The sequence below is a fragment of the Leptosomus discolor genome, chromosome Z (genome assembly GCF_034619465.1).
Source record: "Leptosomus discolor isolate bLepDis1 chromosome Z, bLepDis1.hap2, whole genome shotgun sequence".
NCBI lineage: Eukaryota > Metazoa > Chordata > Aves > Leptosomiformes > Leptosomidae > Leptosomus > Leptosomus discolor.
In genome coordinates this window covers 27,235,344-27,256,345 of record NC_141419.1, presented here as the reverse complement: position 1 = coordinate 27,256,345, position 21,002 = coordinate 27,235,344, and the positions used below count along the sequence as shown (strand labels likewise).

General features: G+C 37.9%; 1 protein-coding gene across 1 annotated transcript in view; it reads right to left on the bottom strand.

Annotated features, from left to right (window-relative positions):
• Positions 1 to 21,002, bottom strand: part of SRFBP1 (serum response factor binding protein 1) — an 80,774-nt gene that overhangs the window by 47,880 nt on the left and 11,892 nt on the right. Inside the window, exons 2-3 of the mRNA XM_086479855.1 lie at positions 5,056 to 5,144; positions 4,031 to 4,103 (exon numbers count right to left, since the gene is read on the bottom strand). Of these exons, the coding sequence (XP_086335981.1) occupies positions 4,031 to 4,103; positions 5,056 to 5,144 (162 nt within the window). The remainder of the gene's footprint in view (positions 1 to 4,030; positions 4,104 to 5,055; positions 5,145 to 21,002) is intronic.

Genomic DNA, 21,002 nt, shown 5'->3' with positions numbered 1-21,002 from the left:
AGTATCATAGTAGAAGGCCTAGAAAGGATCATACTGTTCTTTTTTCCCCGATCTTTCATGAATCGTTAAATAAATATTTTATACAGCTTTGGCAAAATGAAATCTGAAGAACTCAAAAAACAGTGTACTATTCCAATAGCTCTGAGAACTCCTGCAAACAATTAACCCAGTTCCTGCATCCACGTAGCTGGAATTTTTAACTGCTCTCATTTCCCACACTGTTTACTTCTGAATGTTGTGCCTGAGACACCGTTAATTTTATTTGCCAATTAAGTTATTTTTAATCTCCAGTTGTAGCAATGAAAACATATAGAATTAAAAATTAAGTGTCATTCCAACAATAACACAACAATATATGCTATTTGCAAATTCAGATAACAGAAGGTTTCTTAATACAGCTCAGCACCAACATCTCCTAGGTTTTCAACACATGCAGAGCTGTGCATGTGAGAGTACGTATAAGATATAAAAAAAAAAAGTAGACACAGACACAGTATTTAACCTGAAAAGTGAGCATCTAATTATGTCCCACTCCTAGGAAACAGTATATTTACAGTGAAATTACGTCAGCAGTGTCTGTTTAGTCGACTTGAAGACAGGAAAAAAGCATCCCCAAGAGTCAGTGATAAGACAAGAGTTACCAAATAATAGCAAACATTTCTCCTTCCTATATTATCAGACTGTAATTAGTAAAGATCCACACTAGAAATAGAAGTTACGATCCTGTAACTGAAAGTTCACACTTGTCTCATTCAGAAGGACAGCAGCTCTTACCAGTCCTGCTGATCTGTAGGCAGCCAGCCTGTAACAGCAGATGCATCATCAAGCAATTGATTTTTTTTTTTTTTTTTGGTAACAGTCTGGATGAAAGATAGCAGTTATTCCACAAAGTGGCAGCAGCCATATTGAAACACTGTGCTGACCAAGAAACAGCTTTCCCCAGGTCAATGAACTAGTACAAAAGGTCTGTGGGTTTACAGGCAGCTGAATGCAGAAATGTAATTCTTAACAAGGCAAGGAATTCTCCCTTAGTGGGATTTCAACCCCTCAGGTTTTTTTCCTGAGCAAGAGAAACTTAAGCCATTGCATTAAAAATTTCACTAAGACAGACAACTCTGTCAAGGTCCTGGAATTTCAGTCATTCTTCCCTAAGCTTAAAAAAAACTCCCTCTGAAATGGAATCCTCCTCTCGTGCCCTCTGAGGTCATCAGGATACGTAAAGTCCTTCACAAAAGACCCTGTTCACGCCAGCAGTTCCCAGAAGGCTGGGTTTTTTTCTGGATATGGGTAGGGGAAAGGTGGTCTGGGTCTGCTGTTGACTCACGGAAGAAAACCACGTATTTAGAATGAGGTGTGCTGTCTTTGGCAACTGGGAAAAACTCAGAAAGACAATTGTACTATTTTCCTTTTCTTTCATAGATTTATTTTCTCCAGCCTATAGCAACCGTTCATGTCTTTGTCCAACCAGTAAAGACGTTCTACAAGTTGTAAGCGGCAATCTCAAAAAATCTTTTCATTTGAAAACAGACATGCTGTCAGACTCTGGTGTAACATCCACTTTCTGACTCCAAACCACTTTGGCTGGTGTAATTATTTTTGTAATTTTTTGTCTTTTCAACAGAACTTCTCTTTGCAGCTTCCTATACTCCTCAAGACTAAACATTCAGTCAGAAATAAGGCAGACATTTTTTCTTACATAAAACATGTAAGTAGAAGTCTATGGACTATTTCTGCACGGTACATGGAAAATGACCAATTCCTACATTCTGCACACAGTCAGTCAATCAGTTTTAAAAGGATTTGCATCTCCTCTGACAAGTGTTTGGGATCTAGGCACTGAAACGGCTAGAACAGTCTGGATAATACAAGCCTGCTCTAAGTTGCAAGTATGTAGACTGCTTACCAATTTACCTTATTAACCATTTCTATTATGTTCATTCTTTCCTAAAAATTCTAAAATATCCATTCAGGTTATGCAAAGAGTTCTTTATGAATCCTATGGCAAATAACTGAAGAAAAAATTGCTGAGAGTGACCTTATACCAATACAAAATCCCCCACTATCTCAAATAATATCTATGACTTCTGTGAAAGCTGTTTTGTTACTCTTCCATGCTGAATGAGGAATACTTCTACACCAACTCTAAAAAGCTCTCTTAGTCTAGAAATCACCAGTGGTGAAAAAAATATATAAACAACTAGTGCCTTTTAAGCTGTGATTCATTAGAAACAGGAATTTTTCTTTGGTCTAAGAAACAAACCCACTGTAGAACTAGTTAGTGTCTATTTTTTCATTTTTAAAGACTAAAAAAACCCCAAGAAAACCAACCTTTTTGCTGTAACAATATTACTAACATAAGGGTGCATTTTTTTAACAATAAAGACCACTTACAGCACAATTTCAGATAACCAAGTGCATTTACTAGCTATTTGCCCGATAGGTGGAAGAGCTCTTCCTCTTTCTCAGCTGCTCACTTTGAAGACTCCTCCCTTTCTGTAAACTATTTCAAAGCAAAAGTTTGTCTGCCTTCAACTCTCCGAATTATAAATCTATCCTCCTTTGACAACTGCTCTTAAAGTTAATGATTACAAGTCCTGCACTCATTAATGCCAACTGAAGGAACAGCTTGAATGTACTTGGCCCATACATTCCTGAGGGCAGGCAGCCTTTAAGATGTCTGCATGAGCCAATCCTGGAAGGAAAAGCACAACGTGGACAAAGCCAACGCTTCTGGGAGGTGTGTGCAGAATGGACCTTACAGTGAAACCCTCTCAGGAGCGCTCACAGAAGCCCTGTAAAACATGGACTGGCGAGCTCAGTGCTGCACCACATCTGATCACTTCATATATATTCTTACAAATTGAGATATGTTTACAGAATCCTCACCATGCTCCAATAGACACGTGTCTTTTTTTAAAAAAAAGGCAACCACAAGACCAAATTTAAGACTGATGGCAAGCCAGAAAAGCAGAATGCCTCAATATGACTGTCATGTTGCTTGACCAGTGCTTTACTTACAGCACAGTGCTGCCCATTGTCTTCTCTCCTTTACTGATTTGTGAGTACTTCCGTTTTGTAGGTACTGTGTTAAAACCCCCTATGACTCCACCTGATGAATCTGGCACAAAGCACATCTAAATGGGTCAATGAAATCTTTGTAGTTACCAGCTTTTTTGAAGACTAAGATCTGTGCAAGGATCAGCAAAGAAAAAAAAAAGGTTAAAAAAACCAAAACCAAACCATACCAACAACAAAAAAACCCCAAAACCCAAACACACAACTTTAAGGGTGATTTAATCACTACAGTCATCAAGGAAAAACAAACAAAACAGCCATTCTAGGCGAACAGTTTTCATGGCCTATACACGACTTTCGTGTGCAAGCCACATGACCAGAATTTGTATCTCACTTCATCACACACAACTTTACGCAGTATCAATTAAAATTGAGATATGACTAGTATAAAACATTACGAAGTTATAAAATTTCTGAAGCATTTGGTGATATGTCACACTGTGTAAGATATAAAAACTGCATCAACTGATCGCAAGGCTGAAGATAAAATAAAAAAAAAGTCTGACTCAAGCATTACCAGTCCCTTGCAGCTAATATTTCAAACTACTACAGAACTTTGAAGTTGAAAGTAGAACACAAGTAGCATCGTACTTCAAGCTAAGAAAACTGACAATGAGGATACAGTTTGTCAGGCACACAAAATGCCTTCCATACTCCTGAGTGGCATGAGAACTTTAATTTAACTGTTACAGTAAAACATTCAAGCAGCACATGTTTCTAAACAAATTCATGTTTAGCCTGGCAAACTTGAGACTCAAAATGTCTAACACCTTGACAGATGCAGCAAACATGGCAATATACAAATATTAATAATTTTCCAGCTGTTTTACAGTAATGACCAAACTGTTTCTAGAAAAATTTCAGTTAAGTTTCAGTTATGCAGTGCCAAAAAACAAAGCTTTTTGTTACCAAAATAAATTGCCTCTAATATTTAAATATCTAAACATGGTATTACCTTCATGGCATGGATTTCTTCTATTAATCTCTGAACTCTTTTTTGGTTCTTTATTTTCAAGTCTTCTGAACCCCTGCAAATGAAGTCTGTCTTTATTAAAAAAATCTAGATTTTGTTCACTTTATTTCCCCATGGGCTAATACTAAGTAGCAAAATAAAAACATCACAAAAGTGAGCATAAACACATTCCCCTGTTGTTAAATGAACATTTTAGCAAACAGAACATAATCTAATGCTTCTGCTGTTCTGAGCAGAGAAAGAAACACTAAGGATTTAACAGATTAGTAAGACAGACAAATGCGACTTTAGAAAATAGCAACTGCAATTCCTATCAACAATACGTAGGGGACACATATCTCAAATAAAATTGTATTTTAAGATCTGTAATATTTAAATATAAAAGATCACTGGGCTTGCTCCTTATTTTGCAAAATTTGCTAAAATTTTGGGAGAAGAGTACACTCAATTTACAATTTACACTGTAACAGATATATCTTAGACCATTTCCAATAAGACATGTCAGAAGTTACTTTGGGCCAGTTAAATTTTAAAAACATAACCTAAAAACCATCAAGTATTCACTTAAATATTAATTAATAGGCATTACTTAAAATTGAGTATGACTTGTGTATCTGTGCAAATTGAACAATATCTTTTGCTATAGAACCTTGCAGACAACTGCAGTGAGAAAATGTTGCACAATGTATGTTCAACAGCAGAATAACTTAAAAGATCAAGCCTGACACTTAAAAGTGCTGTAAAAGGTTCTGTAAGTGAATCGGATTAGCTTTCAATACACTATATCCCTTTAAAAAAATGTTTCCCAATCCTGTTTTATGAAACTGCTTTTTAGTTAGTATTTTTAGCCTATATAAAGTGAGGTAAAAATAAGAGAAAAAGAATTTATGCATTGTAGGGTTTACATTTAAAATGTAATACATGTTTCTCCTACTTCTCTGTTTTTGGAAAAACAATAAAGATAATGTCTCATTTATAAAAACACAAACAAGATATTTAAAACTGACTTTTTCAACTTTAATTTCCCGATATGTCTAGTTAGTCTGCGAATAGTCAGGACTCTGGCCTTCTTCACATCTTTTCTCAGCTTCACAACCTGTCAGAAAGACAGAAGACATTATAAAGATTATTTTCCTTGACTAGTTTGTATACATAATACATTCATTACATTGACCTAAATTTTAGAAATTAGTTCAACAAAAAAAATATTTTTGAAAACAGAGTGCATTCCCCTGTTCAAACCAAATCCCAGTTCAAATTAATTCAGATTTCATTTAAAATCAAACTGCTTCCATAAACATCAGAGGAAGAACAACCAACAGTCTAAAAATGTGTCTGAGGTCTAAACAGAAGACATGACATTCCTAACTAGCCATACTTTAATATTATTCCTAGAGCTAGACTGAGAGATTTGAAAAGACTCACCTTTTGCCTTCACTTTGGTTTGTTTTTGACCTGGTGAAACAGCAGTAGTACTTTTCCATTAGTACATAATACATAAAAGCATTTTCGTTATGAAACATTTTGAAAGATTAACGAAAGGATCCCAAGCTAAACATTATTTATTACAGAACAGAATTTGAAGTATGAAAACCTTTTTATGTATTTGAATGGATTTTTGTTGAAAATAAAATTGAAGCGACCAACTCACTACAGTCTCTCAACTTCCTATCCTACCCAGTACTCTACTCCCAAAACATATTTCAAAGTAGACAGTATTAAAGAAAACTTGACAATAGCGTTTTGGTCTTATTTCTCACCCCAAAATAAAAGAAATGTAATTCTAATTACTATTATAAACATACAAATCTTTGGCATCTTTTGCTATTGAATTCCATCAGGGTATGCCTTAGGCCTAGGCATTGTCTTGTCAATGACACACATTTTGGAGACACAGGGTGTCAACAGTGACTTATAACATGCTTTTTTACAACGCAAAAAAACCCCTATTTATTCAGACGTATCTTACTATCACTATTAAGATTTCATGTTTAACAGTTAAACTTAGAAAATACAAAATATAAAACAAACAAAAAAAATCAGTCTTCCTGACAAAAAGCCAAATTTCTCTTAAATTTATCCAGTGGGATAAGTTTCAAAGTAAGTTGGCACCTCTTTCACAAGGAAGTTCTCCACCTCATTTCTATTTTTCTCTTCTGATTTCTGAAAGATAACATCAAAATGATTACTTGATAGTGACTGCACCATCAAATCGGTTCTACTAGGAATATTAGTATTATAAACCTGCATCAAGCTTGACCAAAAAAGAGGAAAAAAAAAAAAAAATCTTCAAAGCTCACAGAGGAACATTTCACATCTATGATGGGAAGCCTGGCTGGTATACATCCCCTGTGCAGAGACCATAAAGGTGAGAGTATACAATTTATTATATATATACATTTATACATTTTTACATTTATATATACAATATATTTTATTTTAATAAAACACCAAAAAACACCCCCCATATTGTGCACACCTGATTATGTTTGTAGTTAGGTTACTGACCCAAGCAAGTGGTTAAGCTTCAAACCGCATTTGGCAGTTTACTGAAGGCTGAATCACTTGGAGCAAAACAATTTCTAGAGAGGGTCAAATGCTGATTGCCAGTGCCACCTCTGCCAGGGCAGAAGAGGGGTGTGTAGAGCAGTGCTCCCCCAAAAAGTAGGGGAGGGGAATGGTACTGGGGCAATTGTTGCTGGCACGTGCACAGAGAGACAGGAAAAATCAAAGGTTTTTGGGAGAAGAATGACTGACTTAAAATCAGTCTCCTGTTCTAAAATTGGTGCAGCAAAGGTCAGTACTTGCCTCGGTTACCCTAGTGAAAATAACTGTGCACACAGGTCTACATACATGCATTTCTACTTCAGTTAAGAGCAGAAACCATGGGCCAAAAAGCACCTGTGCCAAGTCTCTGCTAGACAGCAGCATTGCTCCAGTCTCCTTGTGCAAAGGAAGAAATTCTTAACATTATCATTTGCCATCTGAGCATGTAAACATTTCTTTTTATAAGATATTGAATGGAATTATCACAGCTCCCTATAATACTACTTCTTCTAAATGGAACAAAGAAAATAAAGTTTGAATACCTTTTAGATATTACGTATGTTCAAAGAGTTTGGCACGTCAGATGCAAACTGGGTATGCCGCCTTAGAAAGTCTGGGGAGGAGGCGTTGTTTGGTTTGTTTTGGGTTTTTTGTTTGTTCGTTGTTTTTTAAATGACTATTAAAAACATCCACAAGCTACAAACAATCTGAATTTAAGTAACTCATACTTTACATATTACTGTGTATCCAAACACAAAGAATATTTAACTTTCTCTCAAAAAATATTTTGTAATGTATTTTTTAATAGAAATATTAATACAGACACAGCATGTTTCCGGGGCCTACAAGAGCCAAACCCCAGCCTCTCCTGCTGCCAGCCCATGAAGGCAGTATAGACATATGACAGCAGGAATGAGGGAATGTATTCGCTCTTTGGCAGACTAGGAATATCAATTTATATAATCCACAGCCACTTTTTTCACACAGCATAGTATACATCAACTGTGTTCTTGGAAGTACTCATAAAGTTCTGAAGAAAGCAGTCAGCTCTTTGGGACAGAAATCAAAAAAGTTTGCTTTAGATTTACAGCGTGCCTGAAACAGGGCTTAGACCACCAGGGTGGCTCCTAGGATTCACTGAACTATCCGCTTCTCTGGTTACACAAAGAAATAGGCAACTTCCTCTAGAGTAAAAAACAAAAACAAAACAAAAACACAAAAAACCCAAAACACCCCTAACCAAAACCAGTAGTAGTTTTTGAAGATTAACAATAAATATTTACTCATAATAAGCATGATATTTTTTATAAATAGGTTTAGGAAAGACAAGAAGAAAAGGAAAATTCTGTACTGAAACTTAGAAAGGCCGCAGCACAAGTCAGGGTAGGGCTTACCAATTCTTTAAGACCAGGCAATAAGGATTTTTAACCTACTTAGTAGTTGCAGTAAATGCAAAAGAATAATTATAAACACCGCCAAATCTCAAAGCAAACCATTTCTTCTATCAATAGGAACACATTCTAGGATTCCTGGAAATTTAGGAAGCCTGCGACTGTAAGTAGAAATAACCACTTCAAGGATTCCTTGCAACAAAGGACAAGAGATGTTCCTTTGTTGAAGTAATTTCTTTATTCTTAAGCCATTACTATTTATTAGTGCTAACAAATACCTGTGCTGATTAATGATTAACACATATTTAGTAATTACAACTCTTAAATAGTAAGAATAGATAATACAAAACTAAGAATAGACGTAGATAATATATATGTTATTAAATTGAAAAGAAATCATACAGGAAGTGAACTCACTCTTAAAAGCAAGCCTAGGTAGTAACACACACTAGCCTCAAAGCACATAAGCGTGTTTCAAAAGCTGTAGTTAGGAATAAATATTACATTCACTCTGTGCTGTGACTTCCACAGTATATTATAAGTATTCATACTACTAAAGATCCTAAACAAAGATGAAATGCAAAAAAAACCCATGGCTGCAGGTATTCCGCAAAGAGGGGCTTCCATCACTCCAACAGTTTGCAACCTACAGTAACCACTGCCATAAAACATGATGTGTGCCAGACACGCACACACACAAGCCATTTCAAGCCACAGGCAGACAATAGCTGCTGCTGTTTCAAGAGAGAAAGGGCAAACGAACAGCACAGCATGGGATCAGCAGATTACTAGCCAAACAAGAACTAGAAACCCTCTCCTGCAATTCACCTTTGCCCAAGAAGTGCACATTACTGAGGGGGATTATAATAGGAATTCCTGAATTCAGCACAACCTACACCTTGTACTCACTGCTAGTAGTAGCAGTATCCGGCAATAAAAAAAGCCCAAATTTGGATGGATGCGTACACTTGGCACGATACGTAGGAACAAGAGGGTCTATGTCAAACCAAGAGGGTGATTTCCAGCAAACAATGCATCTAGCAAGTGTGTGTTTAAAGGCATCACACTATATTTAGCCCAGAATTTACAGCTAAGGAAGGGAGAAACCAACATCTTCAGCCACTTTGACTTCTTATTCCAAGTTCTTCTTGCCTCTGAAGGCTGACTAACCATTCCCAGGGATTTGTCCTCTTGTGTGGTAGTCTAATCAAGCCTTCCCCAATCCTCACCATGTCCAAGCCCTTCTCATGCCCACACAGGGGGAATAAAGGGAGAGAAGCTGACACAGGATCGTTTAATCATACCTTTGATCTCTAAGTTTCCTTCTATGTTTTTTTTGCAAGAAAATAGTTTGGTTTGAATACTGATACTTCAGTCATAGTTACAAACTACTTAATTTTAACTAACAAAAAGCTTGGAAGGGCTGAATCAGTGTTGGACTTACTGGAAAGAGCTACTAATCACATGCATGGTCCCTTTTAAATTAATGGAACTGTATATAATGCAAGACAAAACACGTATACAAAATATAGTATATAATACAAGATACATGTAATAGAACAGAAAGTGATTTTAAGAGCTTCCCACACAAGCTGTTGCTAAAAAACTTTTATGAAAATATTGAAGTTTCTTGAAGAGAAACCTGAGGTATTTTTAGACGAAAGAACACAAAAAATACCTGATTTAGGTTCCAAAAACCTAAATCACTGTGGAAAGGTCCTCATATTGGTGATGGCAACAAAAGCACACCAAGCAATGTGGACAGAACAACAGTATAGGTGCACTATTACATTCAAATTCACATGACTAGTCAAAGGTATTTGCCTTCACATTTTTAAGACAACAGCAGCAAAGTTTTCAAAGGAACACTACATCAGAATAAAATGTTATACTTGGCCACCTCTGAAACTTGTTTTGAGATCTGTACAGGCAACATGCCTCCAAACCAAGCTAGTGTTCAGCCAATTAGAAAAAAATAAAGGAACGTGTGACTAAAGATTTGTAGATGTATCAAGAAAGGTATGTGTCTGCTCTGAACTATAGTATCAACTATACTTGACCAAAAAAAAAAAAAAAACCACAACAAACAAACAAAACCCAAAACATTCTTCAAAAAAATATTAATCCAATGGATTAGGAGGAAAACCAAAAAAAACCCACCACAATAACATGTTTCTGCCCATGGCTTGTTTAGTATCTTCTATTCAAAAATACTGAAATGCTAGAACTGTGTAGGTTTACAATATGAAAAGTGTTTTTTTCATGTTACCATGTACAAAAGCTAGTACTGTGCATGAAAATACCTAGAAGACACAGAATGTCTTAAATTCTTTTTAAATCAAAGTTAATAAAAGTTTACTTACGCAGTCAGCACCAGCTATCCAAAATGCATGAAAGCAAATAAACTGATGGCCATGTCTTTTTCCTCTGAGCAGCCTGAAACACATACAACTGTTCTCCTTGGGCTTCAGTCCATGAGGTGCTGAACATTTTGGTCCTGACCCAATAATGCACTTAAATTATTAAATCCTTAAACCAGCACTAGACAGACTAGAGTTTCTTCATCCACTTCTGCTTCCTGCCAGCACAGAACTGGTCGTAGTTCTTGCAACCAGAAAAGACAAATTATTTAATTCTCCTCAAGTAGGGACACTGCACCTAACCTCACGCAGTGAAAAAACTCATTGTAAGAGTTTATAGCATCCTGAAACATTCACAATGTTATACAAACACACATCTATTAAACAGAGGCCCCTCTCCTCTCAATGTGGTGACGCTTCTCCTGTATGCATTGTCTTCAAGGTCCAGACACAATTGCAAAAAAGTTTCATTTACAGTTTGAAGAGATCATTCCTAAGCAACATTTTTACATAGACATGTCCAAAGCCACTTTGCAACGTAAGGTCTCTTACGTCTTTTCTATCACTTGATGCCTGAAAAAAAAGAGGGTAGTTCTGAGTCTGCTTTTCTGCTTCAGTTTCTTCCTGTGCTCTCAAGGCTAACAGGCTTTATCTGACACGAAGGTCACACCCAAGAGTGGGATGACAATGAGAAAACATCATGAACCTACCTTGTAAATCTTGTCTCGGGTTAAATACACCTCATCATATCCCTATCAAAAAATTACCGCATACCTGCACAAACTGGGTTTAGTGAATGAGCAATAGCGATAAATGAAATCGTAGGTACAAGCTATACCTCAGTCCTAGTGGAGCCCCCTTTCATGCCAAGAGAAGTCTAGCACATTGAAATGAGTCTGATTTGTTAAGATCAAAATGGCTAAAAGCAAAAGGGAAAAATTATTTACATGTGCCCAAAGGTATACAGCAGGTTTTTGATTTTACTGCATTAAGAAATTTGCTTCTGAACCCTCTCAAGTTTAAGCAGCACTGCTAAAGTAGAAAGGCAAAAAGTTATTAAAAACACCCCAAAATCAGTTGTGTATGTTGCTTAAATTATGCATCAACAAATATCAAAGCAAGAAATACAGTTTTAAAAAAAAAAAAAAACCCCGAAAGAAAGTGAAATGTATTTGAATATTTAAGGTCTCTCCAATACCTACAAGAAAAACATGGAATTAAGTGATGTTTCAGTTCTCACTGATGTTCTTCGCTTGCCTCATTTTAGGCACACCAAAAGCATCGGTTTCATTTTATAGTTACTTGGCAGTCTTCTAACCAAGAAATTACCATGGCAACAGAGTATTCTAAATGTTAATTTTTGGTGCTATTTGGCAATAGAGTGTTTTAAAATTCAAAACACCTGCAGCTGGATCACATATTAGCCAGAACTAACAATAGTACATAATCTTTTGAGTGAATAATCTAAGTGAAAAAATGTTTCTGGAACTTCATTACAAATATTTCTCTCTATTATCTGGAATGTCAGCCTGCAAGATCTAACAATTTTTAGATTATTAGGAAAAGTTAGGAATTGCCAAGTTTACTTTTTCTGGTTTTTAGAAAAAGAATCACTGTATTACAGTATGTATTTTATACATGTCAAAATATCTGGAAATAGCCAGTCTTAGACTTTTTGCAGTTTCATATATTTGCATTATAAAACCATATATAAGTAGGGAGGTAAAGGCAGCAAGAACAACATAAATGCACCTATGTGCAGTATCAGGGTTCAGTTGCTCATTTCCAGGACACAAATATTTACCCACAAAAAAAGAAAAACTCCACACATTCTAACCTTACAGAAAACAAAACAAGGTGAGTTTTCAGCCAGATCAGTTTCCTGAACTGCTTCCCCTTATATTCACATGAACGCTAGCTAGTTCCAGGGCAAAATATCATAGTGAGAATCTACAGGAGACAGATGGGCTACAACAAACCAGATTACGACAAATGAGCTATCCCTGTATTTAATACATGGATCAAATCCCAGCGTAGAGAGTGCTAAGGAACACAGTTTCTTCAGCTAGCATCTGTGCCATACCAATATAGAATTAAATCTTGCCTTTGCCATCTTCAGCTACATGCAAACAGGTTCGAACCAACTGGACTGAATTATATCACAATACATCTAACAATATGCAGACAAGTTCATGAAACATGAGTCAACTTTTTCTGGATTAAAATGTAGCACCCTGCTACCCAAAGCAGGCCGAAGCGCCATCACTAGCTGTAGGCATCCACAAAGCAAAACACTCACAGCATCTCAGGCCTCTGGGCACTCATCCTGTCAGGTCCCCCAGGGGTTGCTAAAGATGAATGGGAAAAAGGACACTGCCCACTTGGGCATGTTTCCACCTTTCTCATGGGAAGAGCGATGTGAACGCTTCTTGTTGAGTTACTGTCAAACCCTTCCTCCAGTCTGTCCATGCTACTTTCTTTGTACTTTCTCAACTGAAGCCCTGGAATATGAGTTTCTTTTTTCAATATAGCACTGTCTTTCCTCCTGCACGGAGAACAGTTGTCATTTCTAGAATAATTTGTCCAAGTGGAAACCACAACGAGTGCTCAGCCTGCTAGCGAAGATCACTTTCATCTAAAGGTTTTGAAAAGCAATTCCAAATATCTCAAATAGTTGGGAGGGAGTAAGGCTAGTCTAGAATTACTTGCTCGTTGCCAAAGACCAAAATTTAATGGATTTACTGCTTCGAAGTCGGTGCCTCACTGTATGGAGTCAGGCTCTATGTAGTACTTCAGAAGGCATTTGAAGCTCTCAAGTCCAAACCAGGATCATGAGCTGGCTAGACACATTTCTAAAACCCAAACAAACAGCAGTAGTTGTAAACCTTCAGATAAGAAATAACTGTGATAAACTAGCCCAAAGATGCTGTATTACATAAATCAGCACACAGGTCACTACCTGGAAACAAAAGTTACAGAAGTCTTTCAAAATTAAGGACTCTCTGAAGGTGATTTCTAACCTCGTATTTAATTGATCAGCTGGACATGAGTTTGAAAACCCCCAGCTAGCACTCTGCTAAAAATATTTCCATGGAATGTTACAGGGGGATGTGATCAAGGCAGTCAACACAGCCAAGCTCCAATCAATCAACTTCTATGTCTGAGATTTCTTAATTAGATCAGAGCTAGCTAGATGACACATGCTCCCTTACGCTTTGATTGCACAAGACCACCATAATAGCAGAAGCTACATTAGTGACATAAGAATTATCATGATGAACATGCATGAATAAATCATGACAGTGCTGAGGGCTTTTTCCCTTTTTCTCTTCAAATGGCGAACTTTTTAAAAACAGATGAAAAAGACAGCGCTGCTCCCATGGCAACATTATGAATCTCTGCATTACTTGCATAATCTGAAGTATAACCATACCTTGACTATACCGACTCACAACAATCTACGTAATTTTTTGCATGAATTATACAAATCGCAAACATTATCTAAACCTGTAGAACTGAATGCTATCATGTAAAGAAAATAGTGGCAAAACTGGATATGACACCTTTCACATAAAGTCAGAAACGCAAATACAGTGTTTCAGTATTAATCTGGAGGGCAGCATGACTGCTTTGGCTTGGGATTGTTATTCTTTTTTTTTTTCCTTTAAAGATGCACTGTCACATTGCTACTTCCGCTTCTTCCACTTCAAGTAAGATAGGCACCTTTCTGTAGAAACCACAGTTGTTAAAAAAAAAAAAAAAAAAAAGAATGAAGTCAAAAGAGGTTTACAAACGTACACCCCTGTTCCGAGGATATTTTAAAAGTATAACATGACTCAGGGTAATGTATAGTTTTTAAAGATTAACCTCCTTTTATCTAAAAACGAGCCTGAGTAATGATGTTGAGCACTCGCTGCCTTTTCACTACCCACAATTCAGGAGCCACGGTATCACCCTAACCACTAGCAAGGAGCTAGAACTCTCTCTTCTCACTGCCTGGTACCAGATCAGCAAGCACTTTAAATGCAAGTTAAATTCAGTCCACCTGTCAAAGCCCCAAAACATCAAGGGATGGGTTTGTCTGACAGAACTAAGAGATGCAAGACTCCTTGCTACGTAAGCCAGCAAGAGGTCTATTAATGAGGTCTACTACATACCAGCTCCTTTGCAACAGAACGTAAACCCAAAGCATTTGAATAGCTATCACTCCACCTTGCAAGAAAAGCAGCAGCAGGACAACCAGCTGGCAGCTCAGCTGAAAGGACAAACCAGTGCATCAGGTCATATTCCCTTATTCTACCACAGTTTGATTGTCTCAGTCACGGGTTATCAGTCACTTGAAAAAGTACACTGTAGAAATGTTTACAAGAGGGGAATGGTAAGGGAGTGAACAAACTTTGGCAAACTGTAAACACAGCGCTGTTTCCCTTACATTCTTCTCTAACTTTGCCCATTTACATTTACTTCTACATAGCACTTGACTGTTGAATATTCATAGAATAGTTTGGGTTGGAAGAGACATTTAGACATCATCTGCAGTGAGCACTGACATCTTCAACCAGATCAGGTTGCTCAGAGCCCCATTCAACCTGACCTTGAATGTTTCCAGGGATGGGGCACCTACCACCTCTCCAGGCAGCCTGTGCCAGTGTTTCACCGCTCTCATCATAAAAAAATTCTTATGTCTAATCTAAATCTACCTGCTTTCAGTTTAAAACCATTATCCCTATTGCTACAGGCCCTACTAAAAGGTCTGTCCCCATCTTTCTTAGAAACTCCCTTTAAGCTCTGAAAGGCCGCAATAAGGTCTCCGTGAAGTCTCCCTTCTCCTGGACTGACCCCAGCTCTCTCAGCCTTTCTTCACAGGAGAGACCACCCACCCCTCTGATAATTTTTGCAGCCCTTCTGTGTACCTGCTCCAACAGGTCCATGTCCTTCCTGTTCTGAGGACCCCAGAGCTGGACGCAGTACTCCAGGTAGTGTTTCACCAGAGAGGAGTAGAGGGGGAGAATGACCTCCCTTGACCTGCTGGCCACACTTCTTTTGATGCAGCCCAGTATACAGTTGCCTTTCTGGGCTGTGAGTGCACATTGCTGGCTCATGTCCAGCTTTTCATCCACCAGTACCCCCAAGTCCTTCTCTGCAGGGCTGCTCTCAATCCCTTCATCCCCCAGCCAGTATCGATCAATACTGGGGGTTGCCCTGACCCAGGTGCAGGACCTTGCACTTGCTGAACCTCATGAGTTTCAAAATAACAGGCTAGTAAATTGCACTTGATTAAATGTGCATTTCAAGCATTGTCATACCATTCTTCTGGCCAACCACCTGTTCTTTGCACGCTACAGTCCATTTTTAAGGAACAACATGACTTTGGCATTCGTGGTTCATCCACACCTCATCAACAGGCCCCTAATATCCTATGGCCAAACAGCCAGCAGGCCTACTGTCTCACTCAGATTAGCATGCAAGTGTGCTTTCTCATTAAGTAAAACATCAAGATTCATTTTTGAACCACAACAAAGGTGCTCAGCTCCAGCTGTTAAGAAAGTCTGCTGCACTACAGTACTACTTGGGGGTGATATGGGAATAGGGACAGTGGCAGTTGTATGCCAACTAGCCCTACAAGAATGCATGCTGCCCCTTCTTTTTCCACTCATAGAACGGATCTCATACTATTCGTGCATTCATTTGTTTTGGAAGTGCTTTGGCCACTGAAAAGCAATTATTTGCTTTTCATAGGCCATATCCACTGAAAGTAATTATTTGCAACCAGAATGGTGGCACAGCTCATGATGGGCTTTAAAAGCAAGCAGAGAATCAGCACCTGAGCTGACTCAAAGCTTAAGATGCAAATTCTGAAAACTGCCAGCCAAGCTGGCTTCTATGTATAATTTTGCTTTTTAATGTTTATTTAGACTTTAAGTTCTTTAAACATTACGTCAATTCGTATAACTACTTTTATGTAACACTAATGTTATGATAAATTACTTTATTTACATACTCAAAAAATGAAAGAAAACATATCCCATCCTGCATCTAAAACATATTGTGTCCATGTCATCTTAAAAGTCCCACTTTCTCAACCTTGTTTCAAAATTTAGATTGTCAAAATTTGTTTGCTGCTTAGCATTTCCAATTGAGTTTAACAAACGATCATTTTTGCAAAGAGATGATGGTATTTGCCCTATAGGGCACCAGAGAAAAAAGTCAAGAGTCCTGAAGCCAATGCATTACAACTTTTCTCAGCTATCCTCAAAGAGTGGAAATGAAAACTGTATATTCTGGAATTAAATTCGTTAGCCTGGTTTCTGAGGAAATGAAGTTTGTCACCAGATTGTTCGCCTGTCAGTACCCCTTCCCCTTTGGGCTTAGTAAGCAGAAACCAAGCTTGACCAATCAGCACAGGCCAGGGCTCCTACACATTTAATGAAAACTGCCGGCCATGTAGGAGATACGGACTAAAATTAGGATGCCTAGCATGGAAGAAATATAAAAGCAGAATTCAAATCTTTTCTGTTTTGGCTGCCAATTTGTACACACATACTCATTCACCAGCATATCTGGCTCTGAACCAGCCACAGAATACCAGTCACATCTCCTGATTAGTCAAACAGGTGGGAAACATGGGCCACTACAGTTACTGATTAGCGCTCAAAGAGAGCAACTTCAAGGACAATACACTAAAAACCCGAAACTGTAGAGAAGGAGGATACTGGTATAAAGTTTTAAGGAATACTGGGACTCAAAGCTGTAAGATGCCAGGCATCAGTAGTTCTGCAACTTGAACATACAATATGTTTTATTCTTACCATGTTCTTTGGACTGATGCTTTTCATCTGGTGATTGAAGCTTCAAAGGAAATTAGAACACTGACAGCTTGCTGAATTGGACAGAAGGAGTTCTTCTGTGTGAGATAACTATAAAAATGCCTCTTTTTACATGAAGTATTTCAATTACCTTCATCTTACGCTAGTCTCACATGCTAAGAAGCCACGGAGAGAATGGAAAGCCTGTGCAACATTGTAGCACAGTATTTGCTAAATATTCGTATCTTAATATTACCAGAAAATGCATTATTTTTGTGAATCTGTCATTCAACACAACCACTCATTTTGTACTAAGACTCAACCACTTCAAAATGTCAGTGTCACTACACAGTTGTTATTATGCAGGCATAAAGGAATCATAAAAGAAAAAAGGTTTCAAGTTCATTGAATAAATAAAGCTCAGCATCAGCTGAGGAGTGATCAAGTTGAATAAATACCTATTAAATGATTTCTCTATTGCTCTATAAATCTGAAGGATAAAAAATGAACTAAATACCACAATTTTTAGCTTGTCTATAAAGTATATGTATAACCTGTCTTTGTGAAAACTAAAAGCAACTGATCTTACTATGACAGGACAAATAAACTTTCTGCTTTAAAATCTAAACTACTTTTCTCTGAACTCCTCTTCAGTAAAGTTCGTCCCTGTCATACATGTAAGAGGAGGAATTAGGAAACCAAAAGACAGGATGGTTTTTTAGGTATGTGGAAGCTTCCATTAAAAAAGGGGAAGGTCTCAACTATCAAGTCCTGCTGAAAATGAAATTCAGTATTATTAAGTTTAATTAATTTTGGATAGAAGCAAACCACACCAAGTTAAATCTTGCAACAGTTAAAGTTAAATTTTCGTCATATTAATAAGTATCACCAGTACTGATGCATTTGGGAGAAATAAGCAGCTCTCCCTGCACTACTCTTTCCTCACAAGTTGAGGGAATTTCTGTTGTGGAAGCATACTTTAAACTAATGATAAAATTTTCTCATGTCTCTAATCCGTAACTCCCAAGAGTGACTGATGTTCAAATATGACACTTCCAAAGTTTAGACAGAAAAAAATAATCTCTATAACTAGCATCTCAATATCATAACAAAAAACATCACACACAAGATAAGTAGAGAGGTATGTCATGGACCGAAGGAGTATAAGGAAAGCAAGGAAAGATGTTTAGTCCAATAAAATGATCAAATAAAGGTTACAGTGACTGAAGTTTGGGGGCAGTGGAATAGAGAAAGTCATTAGCATTCTTCTTCTATGCCTGGAAAAAACCCAGCTGCGGCAATAAACATGTAATAAGCATTTAACATTCACGTTTTCAAAAGAAGAAATCCTCCATTTAAAAAAAGAGAGAATGAGAAAACACGGAAAGAACAGTAAAGATGTGTGCATAGTTTTATACTTCCAAAATATCTGGTACCTTTGCCTACCTTCCTACAAAAGTTCTGCCTTCTCCTTCTTTAAAAAATGCTAAGAGCAGATTTCAGACTTCTACTAATGGACTAGAAAGTTTAGCATAAGGCTTTTCATGTTCCCTTTTCATGTTCCCTATGCTGCCCCTAGCACACAGCTACCTAGCATGCATATAAGTTACACATATCATAACACATCCAATGAGTACAACCCTTGTTCAGATTTAGGGTACACCAGTGACTGTCAGAAGCCACGGCCTCACAGACCGCACTCTGATAACCATTGATACAAGGGAAATCCAGATTTGCATCACAGATTTTTCTGACTAACTCAAACAGCATGAATGTTCAGCCTGTGTCAAAGACTATGAAAATCACCAGAATGGGAGGTTAGTTTCTGTTGGCTTCAAACATGCTTCAGTATTATTGGCCTGCCAGACTCTGAAATAGTATACTACTTCCCACGAAAAATCTGCTCTTCCATTAAGGTGATTTCTGCTACCATGACTCTAGGACTTATCTTTGTTGTGGGAACGCTTTCTCTCACACAGCAGTTACAGATTAGGCAAAAAAAGTCTTAAAAAAGTGAGGTATTTTAACAGCACTATTATATAACTTTCTTTTCAGTCCTTCTGGAAGGGCAGGAAGAATTCTTCCTAATGGGAACGGAGAATTATCTTGCTACACCAGTTAGTGTTCTTTATTCTCTGAGAACAGTATAAAAACAAACAAAACAAAACAACAATTTCATGATGAGGATTTTTCATAAACACAGAACACGTGAGAAAGTTGGTGTTTGGAGAAAAAAAAAATAAATCTAATAATCCACATTCTTCCTGTAAGTTTCTTCATGACATAAAATAGAAACTGAGGAAAAGGACAAGTATGAAAAGTAGAAGGAATAAAGAGCTTAAAATATCCCTGACAGAGACCTGACACACACTATTCTTTTGTTTAAAAACTACACCTTCAAGCAGTTAGTTCTCCATCAGGCAGTTGCCAAGACATTGGATCTACAAGAATTTCTAACTATCCCAGTATTAGTTACCAACATCCTAGAGCAGCACTCCAAGATTCCATCAACATCATCTTTGTTGCAACAGAACAAGTGCTCTCACACTACCCACCTATTTCAGGTATGGTACGTTTATTGTCCAGCCACGTAGAACTTCTCTCCCACACAAAGTGCTGGTTCTGTTGGGGGATTCCCTTTTCAAGCTTGCTACTTTCTTCTTCAGTCTTCAGCTTTTTCATAGCAAACACACATTACACCTTCTTATGAGCTGTTCTCATTCCTCATCCTATTTCCTTTTGTCCAACACATCTCATTACCCACCTGTAATTTTTGACTGTTGCTATATTTAAAGAATTACCAGCTATCTCTCTCTCCTCTTCCTTCCATCATTCTCCTTATTTCTGAACCACTCAACAAGCAAGCAATCACCTTAACTGCCCTTTTGCTTTATATCATCTGGAATTCCTATTTTATCATGCAACTAAGTGTAAGTTATGTCCTCTTGCTCCTATGCTACTCATTTCCTTTGCAGTAGTCCCCCAGTGATTTTTGCCTCTGGATGAAATCCCTTATTCATTCCTTTGAACCAGCTGCTATTCAAAACAGCTCTTACCAGCCTTGCATGCAACCAGTCTCTATTCACTCATCTCTTCTGACATTAGCATATCTGTACATGACCTCAGACTTTTCCTAATATGCTCTCATAAAACAACAAACAGGAATCATAGAATGAATTAGTTTGAAAAAGACCCTTAAAATCATCAAGTCTAACTGTTAAGCTAACATCGCCAAGTCCACCACTAAACCATTTCCTGAAGTGCCACATCTACACCTCTTTTAAATACCTCCAGGGACAGTGACTCAACCACTTCCCTGGGCTGTCAAGCCTGTTCCAGTGTCTGACCACTCTTTCAATAAAGAAGTTTTTCCTAATGCCCAATCTAAACCTTCCCTGCCACAACTTGAAGCCATTTCCTCTTGTCCTATTGCTTGTTGCTTGGGAGAAGACCCCCACCTCAATACAACCTCCTCTCAGGCAGTTGTAGAGAGCAACAAGGTCTCCCCTCAGCCTCCTCTTCTCCAGACTAAACAACCCCAGTTCCCCCAGCCGCTCCTCATAAGACCTGTTCTCCAGGCCCTTCACCAGCTTCATCACCCTTCTCTAGACGCTCCAGCACCTCAATGTCTTTCTTGTAGTGAGGGGCCCAAAACTGCACACAGGATTTGAGGTGCGGCCTCATCAGTGCGACGTGCAGGGGCACGATCACCTCCCTACTCCTGCTGGCCACACTATTGCTGATACAGGCCAGGATGCTGTTGGCCTTCTTGGCCACCTGGGCACACTGCTGGCTCATATTCAGCTGGCTGTCAACCAGCACTCCCAGGTCCTTTTCCACTGGGCAGCTT